Here is a 17,803-nt window from a genome sequence, read left to right on the forward strand (position 1 = left end):
TCCCCAGCTGGACCTCTGTCTGCTCTTAGCATGGGCCTTGCTTTGGCCAGAGTGACTGTGGCTAATGTATTGCACAGCATTTGCACGTTAAGGCTTCCTCCTCCTGCTGTGCTCTGGAGCCCGTGGAATTCCATGAGAAGAAACCCCACTCTGCTGGGTGAGACCCCTCTACTCATGGATTCTATCTCAAGTGAGAAAGAGAGCCCAAATGAGCTGACAAGATTGGAAGTACACAATGCAGTAGATGGGCGGGCTCACCGGGTAAAGGTGATTACCACCAACCAAGCCTTTTGACCTGAGTTCAGTTCCTGGTAGCTACAAGGTGGAGAGTGAGAATCTAAGCCTGCAAGCCATCCTGTGGCTCCCACATATACAGACTGACAAAATCAATAAAAGTAATTTTAAAATATTGAGAATATAAAACACGTAGAGCTGACTGAGGCTTAGAGACTTTGCTCAGAGATCTGCAGGTTTAGGGAAAAACCTAAAAGCTTTAATCTGTAAACCTCACTCCCTGGGCAGAATCTGGCCACTCTTCTCTGCCTGCCCTACCACACAGTCTTGCCCAAGTCATGCAGGCTGTCCCTGGTTCTCCTGAGCCCACTCCTGGATCCACTTTGCTCTTCATACACAAGTACCCAAGAGGTGGCCTTGACTCAGGAAACAATCTGTGGCCTCCCCTCTCAGCCCCTTCTGACTTCTCCTCATACTCGGCACCAACACTGGGTCCTAGCTGCCGGCTGCACCGTCTGGTTCTGGCTACCTTTTGTCCTCAGCTCCCACACTCTCCTCCTCTCCAGGCTCCAGCCTTCTTGGCCCCTCACTCATCCTCAGAACCGCCAATTGCCTTCCTTGTCAGGCCCACAGCACTCCCGTCTCTGCTGAGAGCCTGGATCCTCAGATTTTCACTCATTTTTCAGTCTCGGTTCATTCTGGTCTCTGCTCACCTTTACCGGTCCTTCTAACTGGCTTTCCTACAAAAACAAAAACCTCCTTGCTAGCCTGCCTTCTGCCCTGCCTTGTTTGCTTCCTGGGCCTTGTGCACAATAGATGCCGTTTATGCCAATGGCTGCGTTCTCCCCAGCACACAGCACATGGGGCATAGTCAATAATCTAACACTTGGTGAATGAACAGGAGACTGAACAGTCAGAAACTCAGAAGCCTTGGGCGAGCCGCATCTTCCCACCTAGACTATGGATTTTATAAAGAAGGCAGCAGACACACTGTAAAACAGCTCTACCTAGCCTGTTTTGGTTTTTTTTTTTTTTCAGTTGGATGCTATAACACTGTGTAGAGGGACATTTAGCTACTAAGTGGGGTTCTAGAATGTTGTTCTCTTCCAAGTCTGTCTGAGCTCCAAGCACCTCTCCCCATTCCAGACAAGCCCTGGAAGTGCCCTCCTCCCCAGTTGGGCTGAAGTCTCACCTCCGTCCACGCCCATGATGAACCGTCCCACAATGAGCATTTCAAAGGCTCCTGACTGGAGTGAGCAGGCCATTAGCAGTGATGCCAAAATCGCAAATCCATTATTGGCCAGCAGTGTGTACTTCCTGGAAGGAGAAGTGGATTGATGAGGATAATGCATTGTGAGGCAGTGTCTGTCCTCCCCAAAACAGAGACACCAGTCCCATCAGAAGGTCAATCGAGTGAGATTCAGGTGGTGAAATAAGCAGAGCTTAGAAATTAGGGTCATAGGTCACTCCCACTCTTAGCTGTATGACCTTGAGCCTGGCATCCACTCCCTGTTTCTCTGTTCACGATGGGGTAGACAGGGGGCACTGTCAACTAGAAAGCTATGGATTCCTTGTGGAAGGATTTTATTTCACCAACTCTGAGTTTCATTTAGCATTTATCAAGATAAGGTGTAAGTCACAATTCAGGAGCCGGGCTAAGCGGAAAAACAGAAACCACTCAGTATTCCAGTGGAAAGATGTTAGCATGGGGCGTTGGATAACCATGTTAGAAGAGTGATTTATGTAAAGATTCTCTGAAAAGGGAGGTGCCGCTCTGGGGTGCTAGTGCCTTAGAGGCTCAGGAGGGCATCCCTGAAGAGCTGGATCAGAGTGGTACAGATCACTGGTACCACCTCTCTGATGGGCACTTAGTCTGCCTCTCGGGATTGGACAAAAGCTGGAAACTAGAATCAGTGGCCAAGGAAAGTCAGGCAAACAAAAACAGGCCAGAGTGTGGTGTCCAGACAACAGCTGGACAGTCTGCGTGGCCTCCTATAGTTCTAGCTGGTGGACCCTCTGTTTCTCTTCCCTCTCTCCCCTCCTCCCTCCCTTCATCTCTCCCTCCCTCCCAATCCCCCTTCCTCCCTCCCTCCTTCCCTTTCCCTCAATAAAACAATCATATTTTTTAATACTCTATAGGCACCTTAGATCTAATGAACTACAGATCTAAAGCTGGATTGGAACCATCAAAGAGCCAGACAAATTCCCTTGATAATAATTACTCTTACTGCTATGTGTTGGGATAGCTATCTGTTTCAAGAATGTGTCCTTAAGCCTTCACAGTGGAGATTCCTGCTTTCCTTGGGGGCGGGGAGCTGGATTCTGCAATGGCCTTGTCTTTGAGGAGTGAGGGGGCTGTGTTTTCTTTTCCTCTCCTGCAGAACCAACGCAGCAGCTCCCATGTGTTCAAGCCTTGATGCGTGACAGGCTCTAAGCTGAGCACCAGGTATGACAGAGGCAGGGCTCTTCCATACTTGTGTCATACCAAGTTAACCAGGATGCTGATGAGTTAGGAAGTTGAAGAGTTTAGGAAACACCCTCTCTTTGCACCTCCCCAACAACAACAGCAACAACCACTAGGCAAATTAAGAAGCCTCATATTGTTTTGTAATTTATGAGAAGCAAAGGGTTTTCGAAGGAGAATTAGTATTCCCTTTAACAGGTAGATTTCTTGAGCTCCAGGACAACTGTCTCTGTGACTTCTGCCTCATGTAAGTGAGTGAAGTTTCCTCCCTTTCTGTATCTTCCTTGACAATCTCACAGTTGCTGCCTTTTGCATCTGTGGCAGTGGTACCAAGATACTCACACCAGCATCCTACAGCAGCAGATGGTTGGAACGGCCCAAGTGTTTACTAATAGTAAACTAAGTTGTAGTGTGTTCACATGGGTGCTGTGCCACAATCAAATCAGAAGGGGCTTTCTATACTCTGTGGTAGGAAGAGAGAAAGGCCAAAGTGCAGAGTTTAGTGTAAACCATGCAGCGATCTGTGTGGAAAAAGATGTGTGTGACTCTGTGCTTGTGTGCATGTGCCATGTGCATGTGTGTACTTGTGTGTCTGTCTTTGTACGTGAAGACACCCAAATTTGTAGCGCTGGGTGTCTCCAGAAAGGACTAAGGGAGTGGAGGGCAAATGTTAAAAGGGAACCCTGACCTTTGTGCCCATTGAGTCCTTTAGAAATCGAAGCCACATGGATGTGTTAATTAGCCAAAAATGATGGGATTTAATATTTTAAAATCTAATTTAAACAGACTTTATTATGGGAAAACAGCTATGCTTGTGATATATACGAAGATGGCTAAACATGCTTAGCGGGTGTGTAGTGTACATGGTGTAGATATGCTACATGACGGGGCAGTTTGTGTCCCAGGATGGAGTAGGACAGTGTGTGATTCATTTCTCTATTCAGAATAGCAATTAATCTAAAACTTATCCACTGTTTGCTTCTGGAATTTTCCACTTATTATTTCCCAATACAGCTGACTTCAAGTAACCATAATCAAGGAAAGTAAACTCCCAGACAACAGAAGCTAGTGTGTCTGAACAGGACAGTGTCTGCTGTTTCTTCTCCATCCTTCCTCCTTTCTCTGCCTTGCTGTAGGATTGGTGTGAAAGGCCTCCCAAGGAAGGGTGGAGAAGTCACTTACAGGGTCCCTATCACGCTCTCTGCTCACATTACTGAGTGTGCACCTCCCCTAGGGACCCAGCTGTGCTCCTAGTAACTGTGCCCTGTAGTGTGTGGCCCTGGCCTCTGGACTCCAGGAAGGCTGCCTCTCCATTTTGACTTTCCATCCCAGAGATGGGAGACACTTGAATGAAAAAGGAAAAAAAAAACCCACCAAAATTCTGGCAAACACAATTCTCTCCTTGTAACTTCCACGTATGATCCCTATCTTGACCCTTAGGCCCTCACAGGCCCAACCCTATTGGTAGAGTCTCATCGGGGAGGGTGGTCAAGGGTGATGGAGGGAGAGGAACACTGAGGCAAGACAGTGTCCTCTGACCTGGCCAAGACAGTGTGTGCTCATCGCGTGGACAGAGAAATAAGAAGCCTGATTAGAAATTAAACCCAGCTCACTCACAGACATCTCTCCATGACATCAGCACCATTAAGGTGGGTGTTTTAGCTGGAGGATGTGGGAGAGAAAGCCGTGGAGTAGGTCTTCCGTGAGTGGCTCTCAAGCCTGGCTGCTCCTCAGGCTCACCAATAGTGCTCACAGTCACCTGATGTGTGGTGAGAGAGGGGTGTGCTCAGGAATGTGTGGTTAGCCAGTGACATCGTAGGCAACGTGGAGAGCGCTGAGGATGAACTAAGTGTCTCTGGTGCCTCCTGCTGGTAACCCTTTCAGCCATGGTAGCTCATACGGAGATGCTACCAAGCCACCCTTTCAAAGCCAGCATGATGTGCGGCTATCATAATGATGCTACCTAACAAACCCGAGCTTCACTGTGCAGCCTTAAACACTGTATATTCACTGTATAAGTCACCTTGTGAGTTATATAATTGTTTCAAGTGTGTGGGGTTTTTTGTATGTCTGTTTATATCTGTGCACTGCATAAGTGCCTGCTGCCCGCATAGTCCAGAAGAGGGCATCAGATCCTCTGGAGCTGGAGTTATATACAGTTGTGAGACACCATGCAGGTGCTGGAAACTTGGAGCCAGGTTCTCTGAAAGAGCATGGAATGGTCCTAACCATGGAGCCCTCCCTCCGGCTTCAAGCTGGATAATCTTGAGAAAACAGACCTGCAAGCACCTTAGTCAAGACCACACTGCTGAAGGAAGATCTAGCACCCCAGGGACCATGACACAATCTGCCTGCACATTTATCTGCCATAGTCACTCACAAATAGGATTTATTCTCTCTACAAACATCCATTCATTCAACACAGAACTGAGTGCTGAGCACCAGTCTAGATTCTGGCCATAGTCACTCACGCACATTTATTCTCTCTACAAACATCCATTCATTCAACACAAAACTGAGCACTAAGTACTAGTCTAGATTCAGGCTTATAGGACAAAAACAGTGACATCTTTATTCTAAAGTCTTCCCAATAAACAACACAGAACATGTTACATGCCAGCTGGACCGATGCTGTCAAAACAGCTGAAGCAGGGAAGGGGGTATCGTTTTGCACAGAGTGGACCAGGAAGTCTGTCTTGAAAGACAACATGAGAGTGAAGGCATGATGGAGGGATGGATAGCTAGCCAGGAACAGCCAGACATCTTGGAGGTCAGTAACATTGGAGACAGTGGCAGACCAGGAAGGCAGCAGCAGAAAGTGGGCAGGTAGAGAGGAGTGACAGAGGTGTCCCTGGGGAGTGCGCTGGGATACCAGGAGGTGTGAGTTTTCCACCCCTGGCGAAGGAGGTGGCCACAGATGACAAAGAAAGGATCAACTTGTCCTGACTTTTAATACGACTGCTTGGTCTTTGGAGCAGTTCATGGCCAGGAGGGGGCAGAGTGGAGTCAGGAGGTCATTGGAGGAGCTATCACAGCAGTGTGAGCGACGCTGGCCAGGCTGACAGCAAGGTAGGCTGTGAGAAAGAAGCATCAAGATCCCAGCATATGTTCAGGACAGACCTGTTGGGATTCGCTGCTGGGCAGGCAGAGGTGAAGAGGGAGGGAGAGGCCAAGATGTCTTCTGAGGTTCTAGCCTGAACCTCTGCATCTTTGGTGCCTTGCAGGAAATGTTAGTCACATCTGAGTCAGACAGGAAGCGTTTGCAAACAGGGACGCACCCCCTCTAGCAACTTCATCATATTAAATCTTCCTTCCCAAAATAGCCCCGGCCTGACAGCCTCCCAGAGAGGATGGAAACCTTATTTGCAAATAATTCTCAAAGCTGACGACTCCCTGGGGCTCCAAGGTAGACTTTAATCATCACGTTCCCATTTTCTCCCAAGGATGAACATAGCAACACAAACAAGGGGCATCAGTTTTGAGAGCAGAATCCAAGAGTCCCCTGCAACTCAGCCCATGGTGCCCGATTCACTGCTGGATGCTTCTTCAACGGTGTCTGCTCTTCTGTGTGTGACTCAGAAGATCACTAGCTCTCGGGCGGAGAGGAAAAGTGAGAGGTGGTGGGAGGCGATGGGCAGCGGGTCCTTGAGAAAGGTTCAGCAGGAGGAGACTTGAACTGGATAAGGGAAGGTCAGGGAAAGCCCGAGAGCCGCCTTCTACAGGCTCAGCCTTTACAGGCTCGGGATTTGTGAGTGAAAGGCTTCCTATTCTGGTTTACATTTGTAAAGCACTTGTCAGTGTGCCCTAGTGAATGGAGAAGTTGTGTGTGTGTGTGTGTGTGTGGTGTGCCGTCTGCCTCCAAGGGCCTTGTGGCAACTCTAAAGCCATGATAGGCCAAGATAGTATCTTGCTCTGCATCAATCATCCTTTCTTGTTTTCCTGGCTTGAATTCTACTGTTCTTCGTTTCTTTCTATGTGCTCGATAGAGCACAGTGGTTAAAGGTTACCCTAGGAAGCATGTGCTTCTGCCGTGCTCAGCATGGCTGAACATGTTGAAGAGCCCGTATGAACTCAAGAGTGTCAACCTCCATCACTTTCCACTGTCCATTCTTCCCCAGTCCCTGGGCTGGGCTTACAGGAGGCAGTCACCACTCCAGGCTTTATATGTAGGTTCCGGGGATTCTGAACTCAGGTTCTTGTGCCCACATGGCAGGTGCTTTACCAATTAAGCCATCATCCCAGGCCAGCACCTGGCACTTTTAAGGTAATTATTAAGAGAGGGATCGCGATGCTGATCTATGCTGACCCTCCACGGAGAGACTGACAGGAGAAGGCAGGGCTGAGAGATGGAGGAAAGAGACAAATCATTTGGGTTTTCTTTTGACATTCTATGAGCTGGCTGGTTCAACATTAGTTATGTGTTCCAACAAATTCCCTTTGGGGCTTAAGCCAACTTGATTTGGATCCATGACAGGCATTCAAAGACCTTCCTGAGTGACATGAGACACCAGGCAAATTTGGGTAAATTGCATCACGTCCAGCCCTCATAGCTGCTCCCTGAGGTAGGTCTGCTTATCTATACTTCATAGAATTCCACCTTGGAAGGCCACCTGCCTCTACTTGAGCCTGTCACTCATGCTCAGCACTTATGGGGACCTTGAGGGCTTGCAGATGAACTTCTTAGTGTACCTCTCTGTCCCAGTGGCAGCCTTGGACCTCAGGAGCTCTGCATTTCTTGTTCACAAACCTGTGTGTCCATAGAGTGCCCCATCCATCCTGGGAGCACTCAGACGTGTGTGCTACATAGATAGATGGTCTTTTTTAGATTTATTTATTTACTTTATGTATCAGTGCTCTATCTACATGTACACATTTATGCCAGAAGAGGGCACCAGATGTCACTAGAGATGGTTGTGGGCCACCATGTGGTTGCTAGGATGAACTCAGGATTTCTGAAAGAGCAGCCAGTGCTCTTAACCACTGAGTCATCTCTCCAGCCCTTAGATAGATGTTCTTGCCTGAGAACTGACCCAGGATTTCAAAGCACATGTGGGTTTTCTTGCTTTGTTTCTTACTTTTACCTATTTCCAGAGGTAAGAGCCAGATTCAAAGATATGATCAATGAGGACAATTCTAGCATAGTTTAAAACACACACACACACACGCAAACGAGAGCATGCATGCACACACACGCATGTACACAAGAGCTTGCACGCACACACACAACAACAACAACAACAACTCTGCACTATGAGCCACATCAGGAAGGGCCCCATTTGTGATAGTGGGGCTCACATCTCACACAGCTATGGGAGTCATGATGGCTGACTCTAGCCGATTGCTAGAAGCACTTTATACCGAACATTGCTTTAATCTCTGCGGCAGTTCTCACACATGCCTTTACTTTATTTACATGCCACTGCGAACCAGGTTGGGTAAGAGAGTTCATGTTAATTTATAGACACCACATGAGCCACCAGTGTTGGGACCATTTGGAGTCCTGGCCTCCAGCTGCTCTTCCCTGCTAGAGATCTTTACTTTCCTTCTGATTTGAGTTACTAAAAGCTGTGTCAGAGTTGTTTACCAACTCTGCTTCATGAGCACGTATTGCCTTGGCCTTGAGGATCAGAGGATAAGGTTTTCACCTGTTGGCCCACTTGACTGTTGGGTATATAAGCCTCCATGGAGCTATTGAATAAAGGGCTTCTTACCAGTGACTAGAGGTCCGAGTCTCTGTCTCTCTGTCTGTGTGTCTTTGTGTGTTTCAATCTCTAGCCCTTTGCCCGAAGCTCGTGAACTGTATGGTAGCACATAGAGCACAGACAGGCATTGTGCGCTGTATACCAGCATCAAGTCCAGAGCTGATGCTGAGTTGTGGCCATGTCTGAGAAGACCTGATGCTCTTTGTGATGAGGGAAGAAGGGGTCTGTGGCTACTGCAGAGGCAAGAGATGACACCAAACAAAGGGCTGGTCCACCAGAATTCTCTCAGCAGGAGGCTCCTGATGAGGTGGAAACTGTATATCTGGGGTCTGCCTAAGCTGATATGACCCATCTCCAGGGCTGTTCCTGGCTGTTCAAGCTTTCCTGGCTCCACTGCTCTCTGAACATAGAGGTTTATTGTGGTCCAGCCACCGTTCCCGCTGACTCCCTAAGACCTTTGGGTTTACCAGTAGCCAGTCCCCACCCAGCTGCTGGAATCACCACCATCCAGTCCCAACAGGCTGCTGCTGCTCTCCCTCAGCCCCTCACCACGATCTGGCTCCCTCTTCCTCCCTAACAACCCCAGGAGGAATTTCACATAACTCAGTGCTTGGTCAGCTTAGCCCTGCACTTCAGACCGGTCCCACCCTGCAGTGCAGATGAGCCATGGAGTTTCACAGGGCGTCGGGTTCACGACGTGTAAAGCAGGGGAAACAGGAGTGGGTTGCTAAGTAACTGTCCTGTGGTCCATGGAGCACCAGCTCTAGAAGAAAGCTAAGAAGTAACAGCCTTCCCCTTGACTTTGCTCCTTATCCTCCCAACAGCTATCCGAGCTAAACTTCAATTTAGCCTCGATTCCGAAAATGAGGAAAAGGGGCTGGAGTGGCTGAGGCTTAGTGAGCAGGGCCTTCTCATCTGGTCTCAGCAGCACCACTCACACGGCCCCACTGGGCTAAAACAAGGATTACTCAATTGCTTAGAAGTTCAAAGTGTTTAAGATGTTCACAAACACATTTTTCCTTTCACGTTCTTTCTGCTTCACAGCTGTGAGCTGTTGAAGGTCATAAAGCAAAGTGTGAGGAAAGCATGGGCTAGGAGATGAGGTGGCAGAATCTTGAGTTCCATAGCCGGTGACTGAGCCATGAAATTTGGCCCCCAATCCCACAGCACCTTCCTCTATTCCATTGCTTGGGTGCAGAGCCCCCCTAAGGAACAGTCTTAAGGCAGGGGTGCACAGCAAGGTGGGGTAGACATCACAGTTCACAGATCCTGGAGCAGGGATGACTGACAGTCTTGGTAGACAGGAGGACTGTGGACAGGTCTGGCATAGGGCCAGAGGCTTAGCAACAGCATCTTGGGGACCCTGGCCAGCGGCACCATCTGGGTGCAATCTCCTTGTGTGCCTATGGCTCACAGACTTTACAGTGCTGCTGCCAGCAGAGGCCCTACCCAAGATCCACTAGAACTGGGGAAAGAGGTAGGGTCGGGCCATCGTGTACCATTCCCACTATATTAGCCACTATATTAGCTAACTGGGTCTACACAGCATCTGACCTCTGTGACCTCCCGTTCCCATCCATAGACCCACCAGAGCAGAGCAGATGGAACAAGGGAGTGTGGGAATGTCTGGAGCATTGGAAGACCTCCAAGGATGTGTTCACTGCCTTAGGCAATGACTGTGCTTCCCTAGTACCAAGAGCCCAGAAGTTACCGCTCTGGACCTGGCCTTGGGGAAAAGGAAACACCAGAACTTCCCCCTAGCACCTTATACCTTCACAGCACCACATGGATGTCGCCAGCAAGGCCTTCCGAGATTCTTACTGAAACATCAGTGTTCTAATGAGCTCTTTGTTGGGGACACTAGGCAGTGTGGGAAGGAATGGGTGGGACCCTTCTTAGGAGTGTTACTCTAACCTCAGTGTCTGAGAGAATTTCTGGGTGAATCCACTCTCTAGTTTGTGTGAATGTTTTGTAGCTACTCTATATGGATGACAAGGTGACCACAAACACATGGCTTCTGTTCACTGGGGGCACTTTTCATGGAATTCTCCCTCTACTCCTCTCCAGCAGCTGTAACATTCCTCAGTGGGAGCCACTGTCCTGCCCTTTGAATACATTAATGACTTGGGCAAGGTCATCCAGCTGGCAGTGGGGAAACTCATGATTCAAGTTCAGACATGAAACTTACAGAGACTGTCTTGCTCACCTCAGCACCCCCCCCCACGAGGCTATTGTTATCAGAAAGGAGACAGAGAAAACATTGGGGCATGGGGTGGAGTCTGATAAACCAAACTGCCTAGAGAAGGATTCATGGCACAAATAAGTTAGGAATGAGGCAAACAGAGCGAAGTGGATCTGATGGAGAGGGCCTGGGTGGGAACTTAAATGGTGTGTGTGTATGTTTATGTGTATGTATGTATGTGTGTGTATGTGTTGTATATGTATGTGTGCCTGGTGTATATGTGTGTATGCATGTGTGTGTATGTGTGTATGATGTGGGAAGTCCTTCTGTATATGTGTTGCTTTTATTGATTAATAAAAGCTGTTTCGGCCAGTGGCTTAGCAGAATTGAGCTAGGTAGGAAAACTGAACTGATTGCTGGGAGAAAGAAGGCGGAGTTAGGGAGACACCATGTAGCCGCCACGGGGACAGAGGAGCTGGAACCTTGACAGTAAGCCACAGCCACGTGGTGATACACAGATTAATAGAAATGGGTTAAAATAAGATGTAAGAGCTAGCCAGTAAGAAGCTAGAGCTAATTGGCCAAGCAGTGATTTAATTAATACAGTTTTCTGTGTGGTTATTTTGGGGCTGAGCAGCTGAGAACAAACAAGGGGACTCTTACAACATGTATGTGTGTGTGTTGGACATGGGTGCACTGTTGTGTGATTGCATGTGGAAGTCAGAATTATAATTCAGGTAGCTTCCATCAGTTTTGAGACACAGTTTTTCATTGGTCTAGAGCTTCACCATGTCAGCTAGACTAGCTGGCCCACAAGCTTCCAGGAGCCCTCCAGTCTCAGCCTCCTGTCTTGCCATCCCCAGGATGACAAGAATTTGCCTTGCACCTGACCTTTTATGTGGATTCTCAGGATCTGAACTCAGGTAATAACACTCATGAGGTATACTGACTGGGCCATCTCCCCAGCTCAAAACCTGGAGTTTTTGATACTTAATTTACTGCAGTCTTATTGGTGAGAGGAACAACCTGAAATTCCCCAAGTGTCCATCAGTTATATGGTGAAAGACATCCTGAATGTCTTCAGTCTGTGTTTCTGTGGAACAATCCCTAAGTCTCTGCTGGGTTTCTCCAGTTCTCCAGACCATCCCCCTCCCTGCTCTATGCTGGCCTCTTGGCATCAGCAAGGCACTTTGGTTTCTTGCAGCATACTGGAGGGTGGGAAAACAGGGCAGTCAGGATATTTCTTCCCTGCTCCCCTCACTTGGGTACTGCCCAGTTTCCGCCTCATTCATCTCTGTACCACCCAATAATCCTGGATGCTGGTACTCTCTCTCTTCCCTCTGCCCATTCGGCAGTAAAGCCTCTACAGTTAAACTGTGTGGAACCCTGTTGCCTGCTGGGAAACTGATAATGATTCAGGTGCCTCATTATTATTATTATTATTATTATTATTATTATTATTATTATTATTATTATTATTTATAGAAGGGACAACCCCCAAACAGAAACAATGCCCCGACTGACCTCCCAAGAAACTTTCCGATGGTCTTCACCATTAGCGTCCCCACCAGGCCACCAATCGCGAATATGGACACAGTCACAGACCAGAGCAGGGTCAAGGTATTGGGGTCTATGGGATGTCCATGTCTTCTGTACCAGGTTGCATTGTAAAAGGCCTTGATATACTGAAAGGAAACAAGAGGAGTTATTTCCTTCTGCTCTGCCTGTGCTGGAAGTGAATCAAAAGGGTCTTTACAGGGCTGGTTCATCATGCTTGGCCCCTCGCAGAACTCTGCACTGGGCCTCACTGGGTTCTTCTAAACAATATAGGGAATGGTCCTTACAGCGTGACTCTTGGGGAGTGTGAAGCCTGGGAGTCAAGCAGATCGGAACCTAAACTCTGGCGTTACTACACAGCGGCAACAATGTGGCAGCCCAAAGAGGCCAAAGGTCAGAGAGTTTGGGACTTGTTTCTAGTTCATTCATTATTTTGCTTCTACCTCAAACAAAACTTCCACCTAATTGTAAATCAGTGTTCTGCTCTCTTAAGGCTGTTGTCACCAGGTGTGGCTAGATGCCAGACCTTGTGCTCCTGGAATAGGGAAGTAGTTGGTTCCTACCAAAAGTCTAAGGACCCAACTAAGTTCCAGTTCTCTTTATGGAAATAACTTGGGATTCCACCCAGGGAGTGGTTTGCCTACATTGTTTGGTCAAGGGAGTGAGTCTGGGGCATGAACATGATGAACACAGACCTTCAATTGGTCTGTTCATTTCCTTGTATCATGTTAATACAGTCTTTTGTCTTACTCCTACCTTTTGGGGTCAGGGGTATTTTAAGCAGTTGGAAATTAAACATGGGTGAATTTTCAGTACTCACTGAGAAATTCCTTCCCAATACTATTCTATATGTTTCTCCATTTTATTATTTTCATTCACGTCTTCATATTCTTTACTATATTTCTAAATACCCATGCCTCCACTCTGGAGAAATGTATTTTCGTCGAGGCTGGCCCCTGACACAACAACTTGGAAGTATGTTAAAAGCACACACTTCTAACAGACGCACCACCATGCAATAGTGAAGCTATGTTACAGAAAAGACAGTAAACAGGAAAGAAAAATGTTCACTTGATAGTCGAAAGTCAAATCTCTTTTTCGCCAAAAGATACCTTCGGGAAAATGAAGAAAAGGGTCTAGTGAGATGCCTTTGTTGCTAAAGGTGCTTGCCACCAAGCCTGAAGACCAAAGTTTGATCCCTGAAATCCACATAGTAAAAAGATAGAACTGAGTCTCTCAAATTGTCCCTGCCCTCCACACGTGTATCATAGCATACACCCACATACAAATAAATAAATAAATAAATAACACAATTAAAATTCTTTTTTAAATTGCCAGTGATTACACGTGCCTTTAATCCCAGCACTCAGGGAGGCAGAGGAAGCAGATCTCTGTGAGTTTGAGGCCAACCTCGTCTACAGAGTGAGTTCCAGGAAAGACAGACAGGCTACACACAGAGAAACCCTGTCTTGAAAAACCAAAAAAAAATTACTTTTAAATGAAGACAAGCCATAGACTGTGTTAACATATTTGTAATGCATATAGCTACAAAGGGAAAATATCCACAATGCATAAAGAACTCTAAAATATCCATTAGAAGACAAAGACAGGACTAGAGAGGTGGCTTAGTGGTTAAGAGCACTTTACTCTTCCAGTGGACCCAGGTTTAATACCCAGCACCCACACCATGTGGCAGCTCACAACCAGCTGTAACTACAGTTCCAAGGGATCTGATGCCCTCTTCTGGTCTCATCAGGAACTGCATGAAGTGGTTCACAGACCTGTATGCAGACAAAACACACCTGCACATAAAATTAGTTTTTTAAAAATAAGACAAATATAATTAACAATGATTAGAAGACCTGAAAAGACCCTAAACTATATTCACATGTCCAATTAGGCAACCACAGACTCCATACCATTAGTCAAAGTGACATGCAAAGAAACTACAGTAAGATCTGTCTAGACATCCACCCCATCACCATCACTGCGGCTGCATTGGAGCACAGGCTGGTGGGCTCCCCAGTGTATTCACAGTCACATGCTGCCACTAATGTGGGCCCACAAAACCTCAGCGCAGCTAGCACACGTCAGTACAGGAAAAACTGGGTTTGACTCTCCCAGTTCGAGCTCCACGCTTGTGATGCAAACAGCTGTTCACCTGCCAGAGGGAAAGGATGCCGCTGACCTGGGGTTGGTGTGAGGGGCAAATACGAGCATGAAGCAAATCAGAAGTGCTGGAACGGAGCTCATAGAAACTCCACTTAGACAGAGATACTTTAATGACCAGCTCAGAGATCTGCTTCTAGAAAATTCCATTGCACAACTTTCCTACAGGCCCTAGGATATACGTCCTCAAATGTCCATTGTCCATAATAACCCCAGAACGAGAATCCCAGATGTTCATGGAAGAACAGATAAACAAACTATAGAACAATCAGAATGGGAAGCACTTTAGTTACAAACATAAGTGAACTATGGCTTCATGCAGACACAGATGCTGACACTATGATAGCCGTCCAAGGAAGTGGGGGAAACCACATGATGGTTCCGTGTCTAAGAGTCAGAGAAGCAGAACAACTGAGTGTCTGCTGATGGAGTTCCACACAGGTGACAAACTCTGAAGAAATGCCTTCAATGCCAGGCCAGTGGCTGTCATGGGGGATGCTGTGAGAAATGACTGCTCCCCTCAGGACCTTCGGTTCATCACCCAGTTGGTGACAACATACATTCTAGACTTACAAGCAACCTTTCATCCTGTGGGTGAACGCATGCATGAGAGACATGTTTGTGCCTTCTGTATTCTTTTGTGAGTATATGTATATAGTCCCTTTCACACTTAAACACAAACAGAAACAATGGAGACATGTTCCAGAAGGAGGGAATTTGAAACAACATGTATGGACTAGGAAGTGGAGTAAGACACTTCACACCCAAGCATGCAGACCTGCGTTCTGTACCCAGAGTCTGTATTTAAGAAAGAAATCTGGCACAGTGGCACATGTTTGTGATCCTGGCATGGGGGACAGAGACTGATGGATCCAGCCTAACTAGCCAGCCAGGCGACTGAATCAGCACACCCTAAGCCGAGGAGAGACCTTGCCTCAACATGAGCAAAACCAAATGGACAGCTCCTGAGAAACAGCGGAGGAGGTCGTTGACATCTGGCCTCCACACCCACATATACACGCACATATGTACATGCTCACATAGATGATGAATGCATGCATGTGCAAACACACACAGATCCACCCACACAATCAAGGCAGCAAGGTGGGGAAAGGCGTAGGTGTTCAAAGAAGGAGAGAGAGTTGGTGGTGGGGGAGTGAGCTAAGAAGGGCAGGTGGAGGTGGAAGCGATTGAAGGATCCTGATCCTAATTGTGGCTTCCTTGCAGTTTACTATAGGTAGAGTGGGTTTTAGAGCAAGGGATGGGCATGGTGTGTTCACATTTTCACAGGATCCCTCTGGCTACAGGGTGGAAATGAGGGAGAAGGGAGGTAGAGAGGAACTGGGTGTCCCGTTGAGAGAAGCGTTGGGACCCGTGCAGCCTCCCGAACACCATGAAGTCCTGGACTAAACACTGGGCAGATATGGGTGGATTTGAGACTGAACCTGGGACTTGCTGGGTGACGGGCTGCAGGTTTAGAAAGGGGGGATATTGAAGAATGTGAAAGAGAAACCGAAGACCTCCAGGTTTCACATGTAAAAGTTCTAAAGGCTAGGGAAGAAAGCATGGATGGAGGGAAGGCATCTTCTCCTTGGGAGGTATCAATCTTCTTTTCATTCTCTCTGTTCCCCAGATCTACAACCTCTTGGCTAGAACACATTATCATCAAGTAGAGTATGCCCTATTGACGACGAAGTTCCCACACCTTAACACACAGGACATCCATTTGCCATCATCCAGTTGATTCATCCAACAAACATGTGCTGAACATCGGGTCCTGAACTGGACATGGAGGTCAACCAAACCTAATCCCAACTCTCAAAGAAATAGCAGCCTAACAGAGCGGACAATACCCTGCATCACCTAAGGATGCTTTTGGCTGCAAGTAACAGGAAACTTCTGCTTAAAACGGCTAAACCATGAAAACACTTAACTAAATGGTAGCTCACAGCGGTGGTGAGCATGGAGAATGGGCGGCCCAGTGGCTCAGGAACTCAGTCAGAATGCAGGACCTTCCTGATGCTTCTCTGTGCCTTCCATAGTTTGTCCTTATCCTAAGGCTGCATCTTATCCTAACCATAGGATGCTACTCATAGCAATTCTGTTCACGTGCTTTCCCATTCAGGTGTAGCCAGAGAAAGCAATTCTGGGCCCTGGTTGATGACTCGCTACTGGAAAGAACAGACTAGAACCTTCCTTCCCATCCTTCAAAAGAAGCCAACACTGCCAACACATTGATCTTAGACTTTTGGACTACAGAGCTGTGAGACCACGCAGCTCTGTTGTTCAAGTCCACGGTACTGATAATAGCAGCCTCAGCAAAACCACATTGTCTCCAAGGGTTCACCAACCGTCCTTTAACCAGTATACACTACCACCGGCTCACCAGGGCTGCCACAGTGCTAACCTTTGGGACCTCAGCAAATAAGTGGCCACGAGCATCCTCTCTGAAGGAATACATCAATGCCACATAGACATCAACGGCTTAGTCATGTGAAGTCTCTGCATGCACTAGTCTTCTTCCTATTTGGGGACAGGACTCACCTTTCTCACAAGGCCACTTTCTGCTTTGGAGAATGTCACACACCTTTATTCAGCACCCTCTCCCCCACCGGCTCCCCCCCCCCCCACCACACACACACCTCTCGCCCAGCTAGGGAGTGAGCCTGCAGACAAGACTCAGCAAATCTGATGCCTAAGCTTCAAATGCCACACAGATGGAATATGGCAACTTCCCAAAGCAGCAGTTGGGTGGTGACCTGCACTGGGGAGGGCTGAGGTGGATGTCTCAGGACCAGCTCTGAGTGTGGATTTGGGGCATGATCCTGAGTGGAGAACTCCCTGGCTCAACTCACTATTCTTTCAACAGCCATTTAGCATGAGTCATGCAAATTTCTTTGTGTAGCTTAAACCATGGAAACCACCAAATGACACATTGTCTCATGTTTTACCTCGGACGAATCTGGGGGTAGATCCCTTCATGTGAAAATGAGACTTTGAAATGGCAGAGGCTGTGGAAGGTTGTGAGGTGCGTGTGGGTAGCGGGCATTAGGGCTGGAACTGCCGCCTTCTGAGCCCAGACGAGCGACTCCTGTATATACACTATTAAACAAACCACAGTGGGGCAAAGTGGAACCGCTGAGCTCACTCATACATTTGTGGGTTTAAAGGAAACCAGGGGCTGGAGAGATGGCTCAGTGGGTAAGAGCTCTTGCTGCTCTTCCAGAACAACAGAGTTCAGTTTCAAGTCACCTGTAACTCTAGTTCCAGATAAACCAACACCTTCTACTGACCCCAGGACACACATGTGAGCATATACACATATACATAAATAAATATGATCTTTAAAATAACTAAATAAAAAGCTTAAATCAACATCAGTTAAGCCTTCGTATGGGCTAAACTCTGTCAGATCCTGGAAATACAATGAAAACATCTGAGAGCTCAGAGTGCACAGGAGCAGGGGTGAGGGTGGCTGAGTCCCAGGGATGGAAG

At 47.5% G+C, this 17,803-nt stretch overlaps 1 protein-coding gene across 1 annotated transcript in view; it reads right to left on the bottom strand.

Moving 5' to 3' along the window:
* Slc2a9 (solute carrier family 2 member 9) overlaps positions 1 to 17,803 on the bottom strand; it is a 127,276-nt gene that overhangs the window by 93,721 nt on the left and 15,752 nt on the right. The window contains exons 3-4 of the mRNA XM_005366032.2: positions 12,107 to 12,267; positions 1,427 to 1,551 (exon numbers count right to left, since the gene is read on the bottom strand). Of these exons, the coding sequence (XP_005366089.1) occupies positions 1,427 to 1,551; positions 12,107 to 12,267 (286 nt within the window). The remainder of the gene's footprint in view (positions 1 to 1,426; positions 1,552 to 12,106; positions 12,268 to 17,803) is intronic.

Source organism: Microtus ochrogaster, unplaced genomic scaffold (assembly GCF_000317375.1).
Source record: "Microtus ochrogaster isolate Prairie Vole_2 unplaced genomic scaffold, MicOch1.0 UNK5, whole genome shotgun sequence".
Lineage (NCBI taxonomy): Eukaryota > Metazoa > Chordata > Mammalia > Rodentia > Cricetidae > Microtus > Microtus ochrogaster.